The sequence below is a fragment of the Bombyx mori genome, chromosome 24 (genome assembly GCF_030269925.1).
Source record: "Bombyx mori chromosome 24, ASM3026992v2".
Classification (NCBI taxonomy): domain Eukaryota; kingdom Metazoa; phylum Arthropoda; class Insecta; order Lepidoptera; family Bombycidae; genus Bombyx; species Bombyx mori.
Window position 1 is genome coordinate 18,953,360 of NC_085130.1, and position 12,726 is coordinate 18,966,085.

The 12,726-nt window shown below is 46.1% G+C and overlaps 1 protein-coding gene across 8 annotated transcripts in view; it reads left to right on the plus strand.

The window, feature by feature from the left end:
* LOC101739867 (spectrin beta chain) overlaps positions 1-12,726 on the plus strand; it is a 123,243-nt gene that overhangs the window by 95,688 nt on the left and 14,829 nt on the right. For all 8 annotated transcript variants that reach the window (XM_038019870.2, XM_038019873.2, XM_038019871.2 and 5 more), the window contains exons 60-73: positions 318-391; positions 1,013-1,139; positions 2,047-2,221; positions 3,253-3,354; positions 3,888-3,998; positions 5,413-5,587; positions 5,799-5,993; positions 6,523-6,650; positions 8,126-8,265; positions 9,180-9,328; positions 9,750-9,955; positions 10,229-10,390; positions 11,743-11,891; positions 12,340-12,526. In XM_038019870.2, the coding sequence (XP_037875798.1) occupies positions 318-391; positions 1,013-1,139; positions 2,047-2,221; positions 3,253-3,354; positions 3,888-3,998; positions 5,413-5,587; positions 5,799-5,993; positions 6,523-6,650; positions 8,126-8,265; positions 9,180-9,328; positions 9,750-9,955; positions 10,229-10,390; positions 11,743-11,891; positions 12,340-12,526 (2,080 nt within the window). The remainder of the gene's footprint in view (positions 1-317; positions 392-1,012; positions 1,140-2,046; positions 2,222-3,252; positions 3,355-3,887; positions 3,999-5,412; positions 5,588-5,798; positions 5,994-6,522; positions 6,651-8,125; positions 8,266-9,179; positions 9,329-9,749; positions 9,956-10,228; positions 10,391-11,742; positions 11,892-12,339; positions 12,527-12,726) is intronic.

Below are 12,726 nucleotides of genomic sequence, written 5' to 3' on the forward strand. Positions count from 1 at the left end.
GTTGTTGTAAATGAAAGTCGTTATTAACTCACACACCGAAAATACAATAGGTACATACAGTTTTATTATAGCTATCTAAGTGGAACTGTGTTCGCTGTGTGACCGTTACAACTGGACTGTCGTCCCAATATCGTTTTCCCACAAGCGTGGAACGGTGAAGATGACACCTTGCATTACGTAGCCCCAGGTAACACGCCACGTACGTTATTAAGCATGTGTGTGTGTGACCCTACAAGAATACAGAAGTAAATCCACTTGTGACGTCATTAGTGGCCAAAAAATCAAGTGTCTCATATCACTTTTTTTATGATTGACAGAATCAAAACATTACGCTTCTCAAGAGATAGCGAAACACGTCGAGGAGTTGGAGAACCAGTGGCAGGAATTGCAGGTGAGATCCGCGTGGCCTTCATATAAACATGACCTCTTCAAACGTGGCTTGTGGAGAGTACTGGTATTTTTAGGCAGCGGCTTGGCTCTGCCCCTGGCATTACTGATGTCCGTGGGCGACGGTAACCACTCGTTGCCTAAAATTGCAATAAAAAAAAGAAGAAAAAAACTATTGAAAAGTTTACAGGAGGAGTGTATAAACCCTGGTGCTACCTCACGTTGTCATCTGACTCTCAGCTAAATTCCTAAACTCCCAAGTCATCAGGAATTTCGTTTGAGATCTAAATAATTGACTCATTAAATCCGATAGCACTATTAAATGTGTACACGCTCTCGTCCTGAATTTCATTGATAAGATTGAATAACGTTGTTTACAATAAGGGGCCATCCATAAATTACGTCACACGAATTTTAGGACTTTTGACCCATATAGTTCAAGTTCGTAGATTTTTTAATTTTTTTATTCACATCTAAACTTCGCGTTTTCATATTTTGAATTTTAACATATGACGTCACAAAACTATTGTCACGCAATATCACATTTTGGTGATACCCCCCTCCCCATCAACGTGTGACGTAATTTATGGATGACCCTTAATTCGTATCGTCACTACGCGTGCAGACCGCCGCTAAGCTGCGTCACGATCGCCTGCAAGAAGCCTACCAGGCCAGGATCTTCTTCCGAGGGTTAGACGACTTCACCACCTGGCTGGACGAGGTGGAGGCGCAGCTGCTCAGCGAGGACCACGGTATGCACTCCATCATTGGTCACTTAGCGAAGTCTTTACAATGTGTCCCTCTAATTGGTTTAAAGATTTGAGAAACCTTTTCAATAGTCCTTTCTCACTGTCGAGGCCATTCTTGTCATACCGTCTACATGTGATATCATTAATCCTCAAAAAATATTGAGGTCGGGTTGTTGTGATACACAAATCTCTTCAGCTTTGAATATAGGTTGCTTCTGTTGAAGCATGAATCTTAACTGAGAACTTTGAAAAAGACTGCAATATAACCATAGTATTGTGAAGGGTCAGCATCATGTCGGATCCATTATTGGTGCTTTTAGGTATCTCAAGCACTGGTCAACGTCCTCGTCGAACCCGTCGCTTGCGACGAAGTGCTCGACGAGTAAAGTAACCCTCAGACACAGCCCACTGAGTTTCTCGCCGGATCTTCTCAGTGGGTCGCGTTTCCGATCCGGTGGTAGATTCTGCGAAGCACGGCTCTTGCTAGGGTTCGTGTTAGCATCGTCGTCAGGTTTGAACCCCCGTGAGCTCACCTACTAGTTAAGGTTACGCTGAAATAGCCTCTGAAGGCTATCAGTTTAGGTAGGAAAAAAAAAAACTGGTGGTAGGACCTCTTGTGAGTCCGCACGGGTAGGTACCACCACCCTGCCTATTTCTGTCGTGAAGCCGTAATGCGTTTCAGCTTGAAGGGTGGGGCAGCCGTTGTAACTATACCGAGATCTTAGAACTTATATCTCAAGACGGGTGGCGCATTTAAGTTGTAGATGTCTATGGGCTCCAGTAACCACTTAACACCAGGTGGGCTATGAGCTCGTCTGCAGCAGTTCAGGATGTTAGCCTGAGTGAGCAGTGAGGTTCTGGTCATCAATGAAGTTCTTTATCGAATTATCGGTGTGGCTGTGTACTCCAGGCAAGGACCTGGCGTCGGTGACGGTCCTTCTGAAGCGACACTCGCGTCTCGAGCAGCAGGTGTCGAGCAAGGCCGACACGGCGACGCAATTGGCCGACACCGCCCGCCAGCTCGCCGACACCAAGCACTTCATGGCACAGGAGATACTGGACAGAGCCGACCAGGCCGTCAAACGGTAAGTCGACACCAGACCCGGTACTTCTTTTTTTTATTGCTTAGATGGGTGGACGAGCTCACAGTCCACCTTTTTTTAACGCTGGGGAATCCATTTACGGTTCCCGGCCGAGATGGGTAACAGACCGGTTATGTTGGACTCTGGCGCCTCCAGAGAAGAAGAGGGAGACTACGCCTTGAGAAAGGCGCGTGAGACGCTGCACGGCATCAGCCGCGCAAGAGCTACCCCGAAAAACCGACTACCGACTAAACCCCATCGAGCCCCACCACTCTGACTCCACGAAACCCACGGCACCGCACAGTGCGCGCCGTCGCCGGTACACGTCCTGACAATAGGACGGGATTCCATCCCCGGGAAGATCCCACAGGACGTCGTCTCGAGAGACACACCGTGAGCGGCGCACAGGAGCCGCCTTGCGCCGTCTCACCACCGGCCTCGTTATATTAATTACATTCACATTACATTACATTACACTCATTATATCTCATTTCATATCATCTCATTTAATTTCATTGAATTTCATCCCAGCTGATTAATATCTCAAATTAATCATCTTCATTTCATTTCACTCCATATTATCATTTTTCATAAAAATAAGAATATAAATTAAAATAAGACATGACTTAAAGGTCTTAGTTACCAGGTCATAATATCCCTTCTTTAAAAAAATCGGCCCGTGACGCGATGTCGATCTAAATGACATTCAAATATTCCGTTAAATATAATTATTACACAACTAACAAAAGCGAGTTAAAAAGATGTGTTTTTAACTCACTTTTGAATCGTTACGCACACAGATGCTTAGTGCGAGTTTTTAACGTCTTCGATAGCGTAAAAGTTAACTTAAATTTGTACGTAATTGGAACAGCGCCCCTAGCGGCAAACGTAGGCAAACACTCCAACTCCATACAAATCGGAGTTAACTTTTACGCTATCGAGAACGTTAAAAAACTCTCACTAAGCACAGTATTCACTCAGCGGTCTCTCTCTTGTCGTGAGCTGGAACACTAACAGTACCCTCTGGTCTGCAGCTACCGCCAGCTACAAGAGCCGATACAGATCAGAAGAGATAATCTAGAAGATGCCGAGCTTCTCCACCGCTGGGATAGAGACGCCGACGAGGAATTCGCCTGGTGAGTCACGGACCTGTGGACCTTGAGGCGTGAGGTCGGGCGGCTCTTCCAACTGGAGCACGTGATGGTTTCCCTGCAGAGATACGCGGGATTGTGGTACCAACCCATGCGGGCTGTAGGACGCCAGTAACTACGCATTATTTAAAGTGGGATTTTTTTATTGCTTAGATGGGTGGATGACCCCACTTGGTGTTAAGTGGTTACTGGAGCCCATAGACATCTACAACGTAAATCCGCCACCCACCTTGAGATATAAGTTCTAAGATCTCAAGTATAGTTACAACGGCTGCCCCACCCTTCAAACCGAAACGCATTACTGCTTCACGGCAGAAATAGGCGGGGTGGTGGTACCTACCCGCGCGGACTCACAAGAGGTCCTACCACTAGTAAAATTATCTCTTTATATATGTCTATATTTTGAAATACGAGTGCGACCTGCGACTGGTGATGTCCACGGGCCGCTCCAAGTCTTTAACGCCTATCCACTCGAATCTTCGAAATCGAAATCTCACTGCGGAACCTTGGATCCTCAGGTTACAGGAACGGGAGCCCTTGGTGCACCAGGAGGACGCCGGCTCCTCGCTCCCGGAGGCGCAAGCTCTGCTGAAGAAGCACCTGTCTCTGGAAGCTGAGCTTATCGCCAGGTACGAAAGCTTTAATATGAAACGTAACTCCTATATATAACTCGGGGTCCATGTTGTACACAGAAGTAAGTCCACGGACCACACCGCAATGCCACCGACTTTGACCTCAAGTTCGAGGTCAAAAGAGTGAACGTTGAGGCTTAGTTGGAAGTCGTCTTGGATTTCTTTTTCTTTTTTTTTATTGCCCTTGTAGGCAGACGAGCATACGGCCCACCTGATGGTAAATGGTTACCGTCGCCCATGGGCTTCAGCAATGCCAGGGGCAGAACCAAGCCGCTGCTTACAAACCTTTTGACATGACTCTGACTTCATCGACGTGGTATCCCAATCCCAATGTACTTAACGTTAGCAATAAAAGTCTAGAGATGAAACGGATATCCGGTAACTATCCGGATAGTAAAATTTATGAAAATCTCATGGTTATTATACAAAAGGCAAATAATACCACAATAGGTTATGGACAACTTTTATTTTTATAATCGCACTAGCGACCCGCCCTCGCTTCGCTTCGGAAACTGTAATTTATTATTGATTTCTCCACTATTTAATGGATGTTATTATATAGATTTTGATTAATCCCAAATCGACATTTTATTATATGAAATTTCATCTCAAAAAAATTACATAATGAATTTAAAACATTATTAAAAAATTACTACTTTAATGGATCAACATTTATCTTTATTTCATTATTCTTTTTTATTTATTTTTATAATTTTTTTGGATTATTCCCATATATTTTTACAAGAACTAGACACTTAACAATATCTTTATCCTTATCATACATCACTCTATCTATTAAAAAAAACCGCATCAAAATCCGTTGCGTGTTTTAAAGATTCAAGCATACATAGGGATATAGGGACAGAGAAAGCGACTATGTTTTATACTATGTAGTGAAGTCAAAAGTTGTTTGTTTTATTAATTAGTTTGTTTAATACCCAAAATTCACAATTGGCAAATTGTGGTAGAATGAGTACCAAATCGTCGTCGTACCGAGTCGTCGCGATCTCCGCTCCCGAATATTCCCGAAAGGGCCAAATATCCGGTATAATATCCGGCCAAACGTTGGTAGGCAGCGGCTTGGCTCTGCCCCTGGCATTGCTGAAGCCCATGGGCGACGATAACCACTCACCATCAAATGGGCCGTGTGCTCGACTGCCTGCAAGGGCAATAAAAAAAGCATTTACGTTCTATGATAGGCAGATCAATATTGAGCCTCTTAAACATGTCTTGTGTATATTCATATTTTGGTATTGTTGATGCTGATGGGCATATCCATTCAATCATTGAATGAATAAAGATGTTAGAGGAAGAGCAATAAACAAAAAAAGTCCATCCGTTTCATCTCTAAGTAAAACCTCTGTGCACTCAATGACCAAGTATCGATCCGTATCGTCCCTCTCGTGTCCAGAGAGCCCACGGTCAGCGCCGTGTGCGGGCGCGCGGCGCAGCTATCCCGGCGAGGTCACTTCGCGTCGGGCGCCCTAGAGGCCCGGGCGCGCGAGTTGTCGGCGCTCATGCGGTCCCTGCTGCACGGCGCCAGCGTGAGGACCGCGGCACTGCAACGACGGTGCGACGTGCTTATGGTGAGTGGACTAGCAGAGACTGTTGTTGTCCCAGGGCACTCTTTTTTTTTTTGTTGTTGTTTATATGGGTGGACGAGCTCACAGCCCACCTGGTGTTAATGGGCTCCAGTAATCACTTAATACCAGGTGGGCTGTGAGCTCGACTAAAAGCTTTGATAATACTTTCTGCAACTAAAGCAGAATGAAAGCTCACACTAGTGCTATATTCCAGCTGGTGTCGGAGGTAGCGGAGGCGCGCGCGTGGCTGGCGGCGCGGCGGGGGGCGGTGGGGGGCGGGGCGGGGGCCGAGCCGCGGGACGAGGGGGAGGCTCGCGGCCTCACGCGCCGCCTGCACGCCGCGCTCGCAGACCTCACGCCTTTCGACCTCACGCTGGACAAGCTGTACAAGGCCTGCGCCGCTCTGCAGGTACAACACTGTGCTAGTTGCTGTGTAGAGCGCCATTTGTTCAACACATCAGTAATCTTTTTTTTTATTGCCCTTGGCAAGATAGACAGATAAGCAGGCAGATAGATAAGGCAGATAAACATACGGTCCACCTGATGGTGAGTGGTTACCGTCGCCCGTGGACTTCACCAATGCCAGGCGTAGAGCCAAGCCGCTGCCTACCAATCCTACTAGTATTATAAATGTGAAAGTTTGTAAGAATGTATGGATGTATGTTTGTTTGTTACTTTTTCACGCAAAAACGACTTAATGAATATTAATGAAAATTTTCAGTAATATAGCTGACACATCAGAATAATACATAGGCTATAATTTACAAAGATATAGTCTGAATTACCTAAAAAAGAAAAACCGGGCAAATCTGGATCATTATCTAGTATGGATTGTATATAAACGAACGTAACTATATAGATCAGACCCGTAGTGTTTCTACGGTAGAGGGTGACTTGTCCCCTTGTACTGATACCGTGTGTGTGTGGGGGGGCGGCAGGAGCGCGGCGCGGGGGACGCGGACGAGGTCAAGCGCAGCATCGACGAGCTGAAGGCGGAGCATGAGGACATGAAGCTGCTGGCGGCCAGGAGGCAGCAGCGCCTCGAGCAGAGCGTCAAGTACTTCAAGTGAGTCCACCTCCTTCCTCACTCCTCCTTCCTCACTAGAGGTCGGAGTAGGTAAATTGATTTAAGGCTTCGTCAAACAGAACGCGTAATTAGCGCGCGTCAGAGCGCTAAACTGACGGCGCGCTATGACGCCGAGATGTGTTGTACTACTAGGGTAATGTACTGTCAAACAGCTCCAGCGCTATAAGTACGCAACGCTCTGTCGCGGCGTTAGGACGCTTTGACGAAATCAAACCCGCATAATTATAATTTGCGTAATTACTGGTGGTAGGACCTCTTGTGAGTCCGCACGGGTAGGTACCACCACCCTGCCTATTTCTGCCGTGAAGCAGTAATACGTTTCGGTTTGAAGAGGGGCGTTGTAACTATACTGAGACCTTAGAACTTATATCTGAAAGTGGGTGGCGACATTTACATTGCAGATGTCTATGGGCTTCAGTAACCAATTAACACCAGGTGGGCTGTGAGCTTGTCTACCCATGTAAGCAATAAAAAAAAAGCAGCCCCGCGCCCTCGCGTGAGTCGAGCTGGTATCTGAATTCTGTAGACAGAATGATATTTTGTTATACCTTCAATGGATACTAGAAGTAAAAGTGTCTTTATTGCTTATTACAAAATAATTTTCAGAAATATTTTGGTATTAATTTTTTTAAATTAATAGTATACTGGGTGTTAGGAGACCGCTTCCGAAAACGAAGACAGACGATAGTACTAATGACACCTTTGATTAGATAAATGTTGGGTCAATAAGTATAAAATGATCGCGCGAGTCTGCCGGGCGTTCGTTGACCCGAGCATCAGCTGTTTTTGATTTTGTGTTTCATTGCTGTTTTTTTTTAAGCAATTTAAAAGCAAAAAGAACCTATCGTTACATTTAACTGTACTAACATGATGGAGCGTAAACAATGCTAATAAAACGTTTTAAAATTATTATTTTTATTTTAAATCAGTATCGTTTTTTGGAACGAAGTTCCTTATGAGACGATGCGGAGGGGTACTCTAACTGGGAAAAAACGTCCGTAACGTAAGATTTTTATTAGTAATGCACACAGTGTAGGACTCAACTTTGTAATAACGTACAAAAAATAACATATTTTTTTATCATTCATTGACCACGATCTCAGAGCGTTCGATTGCGCAATACACTAACTCTTATGCAAACAACCGTGAATGAAGTGTACCACAATAAATTCGCACGTTACCGAATGACCGTGGGTTGTTGCGAAACCTCCAGTTTTATTTTCTTTATACCTCGAATAGAACTTAAAATTAATATTTTTATAATAAGGAACTTCGTTCCTATCCGGTGTCCCACGACACCACACATCTTTTTTATCCCATCATCAAAGGTGTCATTAGTACTATTGTCTGTCTCCCGTTTTCGGAAGCGGTCTCCCGACACCCAATATAGTGATGTCATAAACTGCCTAGTGGGGAGTCCAGTCTAGTGATAGCACACGCTGCTACTCCTGCAGGTTCGTGGAGGAGTGCGAGGAGGTCTCCGAATGGATCGGGGAGCAGATGGCGGCGGCCGCCAGCGAGGACTACGGGCTGGACGTGGAGCACGTAGACACGCTGCAGCAGGCCTTCGCGAGCTTTTTGACTCAACTTAACGGTAAGCTCGGCCGTCTGCTGCCGGGCGACTCAGTCATAAATGCCAACGTTATGCCAAGTTATGTATGCCAATTTTTTTAATGAAATACGTACTTAACAATTCACGTGAAGGAATAACGTCGTGTAATAAAAATCAAACTCGCAAAAATTATAATTTGCGTTATTTCTGGCGGTAGGACCTCTTGTGAGTCCGGGTGGGTAGGTACCACCAGCCTGCCTATTTCTGCCGTGAAGCAGTAATGCGTTTCGGTTTGAAGGGTGGGGCAGCCGTTGTAACTATACTGACACCTTAGAACTTATATCACAAGGTGGGTGGCGCATTTACGTTGTAGATGTCTATGGGCTCCAGTAACCATTTAACACCAGGTGGGTTGTGAGCTCGTCCACCCATCATCATCATTCTCCTGCCCTTCTCCCAGTCACCTGGAGTCGGCGCAACATGTTTTCTTCTTCCATACTACTCTATCATATACCATTTCTTCGCTCACTCCCCTCTTACACATATCGTCTTTCACGCAATCCATTCATTTCTTCTTAGGTCTACCTCTTCCTCTATATCCTTCCACATTCATAGTTAACACTCTCTTACCAACCTCATTGTCATCTCGTCTCATCACATGTCCATACCATCCCAAACGCGCACTTCTCAGCTTCTCTGTCACAGGTGCCACTTTCAGACTTCCTCTAACATATTCATTCAGTATTCTATCCATTCTCGTTACTCCACACATCCATCGCAACATTCGCATCTCTGCTGCATGCAATCGCCTTTCATAGTCCTCGAGCTCGTCCATCCATCTAAAAAAAAGCGACTCATTCGTAAAGCCAACGTTGGTCAGTTGTGTAGGGGGGACCAAGCGGGACCCACCCCCCACCACCCCCAGTCCGCGTCTTGACATATTGTTCCTCGTCCAGCGAACGAGGGTCGCATCGAGTCCGTCTGCGAGGCCGGCAACGTGCTGCTGGAAGAGAACAACCCTGAGTCGGACAAGGTGAAGCAACGGGTCGACGACATCAGGGGTCTGTGGGAGGACCTCAAGGAACTAGCGGTGGCGCGGCAGGAGGTGAGTTGGGGACACGCTTTTATTAACTCCATTATATTCGCGTGAAATGGAATCTTTGAACGTCATTTTGATCGACTTCACAGCGATGTGGATACAATCATTCTACAACAACGCTCTGATATCCTGATTGTTACCAAAAGGATGACATTAATTATTACTTCAATTTACTACTGAAATTTAGTATTAACATATTTTCCAATCAATATGTGTGTTGGGAGATCTCAATATGAACGGCCCTCGCGTGAGGTCCCACGTGTGACCCCGTGAGAGGCCCCTTGCGAGGTCTACATGTGACCGCGCGTGAAGCCCCTTGCGAGGTCTTACGTGTGACCCCGTGAGAGGCCCCTTGCGAGGCCCTACGTGAGGCCGCTCGTGTGACCCCTTGCGAGACCCCCCCTCTCAGTACCCCTGTGTGCGGCAGGCGCTGGCCGGGGCGCGGCAGGTGCACGAGTTCGACCGCAGCGCGGACGAGACGGGCGCGTGGATCGAGGAGAAGGAGCGCGCGCTCAGCGAGCTCAGCCCCAGCGCGCACGCGCAGCCCGCGCACGGACGCGCGCTGCACGCCCTGCGCGCCGACCTGCACGCCGTGCGCGACCAGCACCAACGTCTGCGGGACGAGGCCGCCAGGTACACTACCACACTACACAACTAGCGGATAATCAATACATATCGAAGGGTGAAATGCTATTTGGTTAAACCGACATTCAACTTCAGAAGAGAGCCATTTAAAATATAAAAAATAAAAATAAATAAATAAAGTCATTTAATTCAGACCATTATAAGTCCATATGTTGTGTTAAAATTAAAGTTAAAGGATGACTTCAAATTTCTTGACATAATTAACCTTCGAAGCACCCCGCGCGTGCATAGCTTACTTACTGACCGCCCCCCTCCCCCCAGGCTGGGGGAAACGTTCCCTGACGCCCGCGAGCACCTGTCTTCGAAGCTGGAGGACGTGACGGAAGCCCTGGACGCCCTGGAGCGGCGCGCCGAGCACTGCGCGCAGCAGCAGGAGCTGGCCAGCCACCTGCAGGCCTACTTCGGCACCTACCAGGAGCTCCTGTTAGTTTTCAAACGATCTATAGCGTCTTTCAATATTTAAACTCAAGCTTCGAGTAATTTGTTAGGTGCATGGTTCAGAACTGTTCTTAAATGTATTTACTGGTGGTAGGATATCTTGTGAGTCCGCGCGGGTAGGTACCACCACCACCCTGCCTATATATACCGTGAAGCAGTAATGCGTTTCGGTCTGAAGGGTTGGGTTGCCGTTGTAACTATACTTGAGATATTAGAACTTATATTCAAGGTGGGTGGCGCATTTACGCTGTAGATGTCTATGGGCTCCAGTAACCACTTAATACCAGGTGAGCTGTGAGCTCGTGCACGCATCTAAACCATATTTTTTATTATTAAATCAAAATGCAAGGTAGTTTAACAACCTAAAGGTCCATATTATTATTATCCGCAACACGCTTCGTCAGATTATAGAAACAGAGTTAGTTATCAGCAAAATGCTTCGTCAAAAAGTACAATACTTACTTTCAGCTGCAAGAGTCGTCATAAATGTATTGAGTTGAGACAATAATTACTGTTTCAACTTGTTGTTGTATTGCACGGAGAGACAACTATAGCAATGAGTGACATACGTAACGACCAGTTATCAAACTATGCCAAGTTGTACTCGGCAGTAGGCAGTGGATTAGTTGTCCAAATCCAAATTCAAATTCAAAATCATTTATTTCAACTTAGATGTCATTATGACACACTTGTTGAATGTCAAAATATAAATAACAATGTTAACTCTACCACCGGTTCCAAAAAAAGCCACAGTCCTGAGAAGAACCGGCGTAACAAACTCAGCGGGCTGTTTTTTTTTATTTTTACTCAATTATTTTCTTTTTTTTAAATAAATAAAAATATTTACAATAAAGGAAAAAACAAGTCAAAAAATACAATTAAAAAAATAATAATAATAATAATAATAATGAAAAATGAAAAGGCCAGGAGCGAGCGCCTTATTCCCACGTAGTGCCATCTAGTAAATAATCCTTAACTTTATAATATGCCTTGTTGCACAAATGTTCCTTGACAGTTTTCTTAAATCTATCTAATAATCTATATATATCTTCCCTTTGGTTTTGCTGACGTCTATGATCGACGGTAACCATTCACCATCAGATGGGCAGTATGATCGTCTCTTTTGTAAGTAGAGTCGGGTTGAGGCTTGAGAAGGCAGTGGATTGGTTGTCCTTTTGGTTTTGCTGACGTCCATGAGCGCCGATAACCATTCACTATCAGATGCTCGTCACTTTTGTAAGCGGAATCGATCTGGGATTCGGTCCCCCCCCAACCCCCCTCAAGCGGGGACGCGTTGTTGAGTGGAGAGTAGTACCGGACGATGTCGGTGTCGGCAGGGCGTGGTGCAGCGCCACGCTGGCCCGGGTGACGGCGCCCGAGCTGTCCCGGGACGTGCCCGGGGCGGAGCGCCTGGTCGCCAGGCATGACGACATCAAGTCGGAGATCGACTCCAAGGACGAAGACTTCAACAAGTTCTACAGCGACGGTAGGTGCCCAATTTAGACACACACTTTTTCCTCAACATCTTCGCTGGTAGCCTATGGGGTTATTCCAGTTACTCAAGAACGGATAGGTGAGCTCACGGGCTCAACTTGAGAGAGCTTGTTAACACTAGCTTTAACAAGAGCAGCGCTTCGCTGAATCTTACTGGTAATAGGACCTCATGTGAGTCCGCGCGGGTATGTACCACCACCCCGGCTGTTACTGTCATGAGGCAGTAATGCGGTTTGAAGGGTGGGGCAGCCGTTGTAACTATACTGAGACCTTAGAACTTATATCTCAAGGTAGTTGGCGCATTTACATTGTAGATGTCTATGGGCTCCAGTAACCACTTAACATCAGGTGGGCTGTGAGCTCGTCCACCCATCTAAGCAATAAAATAAAAAAGGCTTGAGTGCAGATGAGCAAGCTCTTGACATTTGACTTGGCTTCAGGCGAAAAGCTGGTCAGAGAAGGCCACTTCATGTCAGCCGAGATAGAGGAGAGGATGTCCGCCCTCCGCAGCCGCCGCGCCGTGCTGGACTCGTGCTGGAGCTCGCGAAGCAGGATCTACGCGCAACACCTGGACGCTCTGGTCTTCAAGCGCGATGCCATGACCCTGGACAACTGGATCACGAATAGGTAATCTGGATCTTTGTTGTCGCATCATCATTACATAGTATAAAACAGTCGCTTTCTCTGTCCCTATATCCCTATGTATGCTTAAATCTTTAAAACTACGCAACGGATTTTGATGCGGTTTTTTTTAATAGATAGAGTGATTGAAGAGGAAGGTTTATATGTATAATAACATCCATTAAATAGTGGAGAAATCAATAATA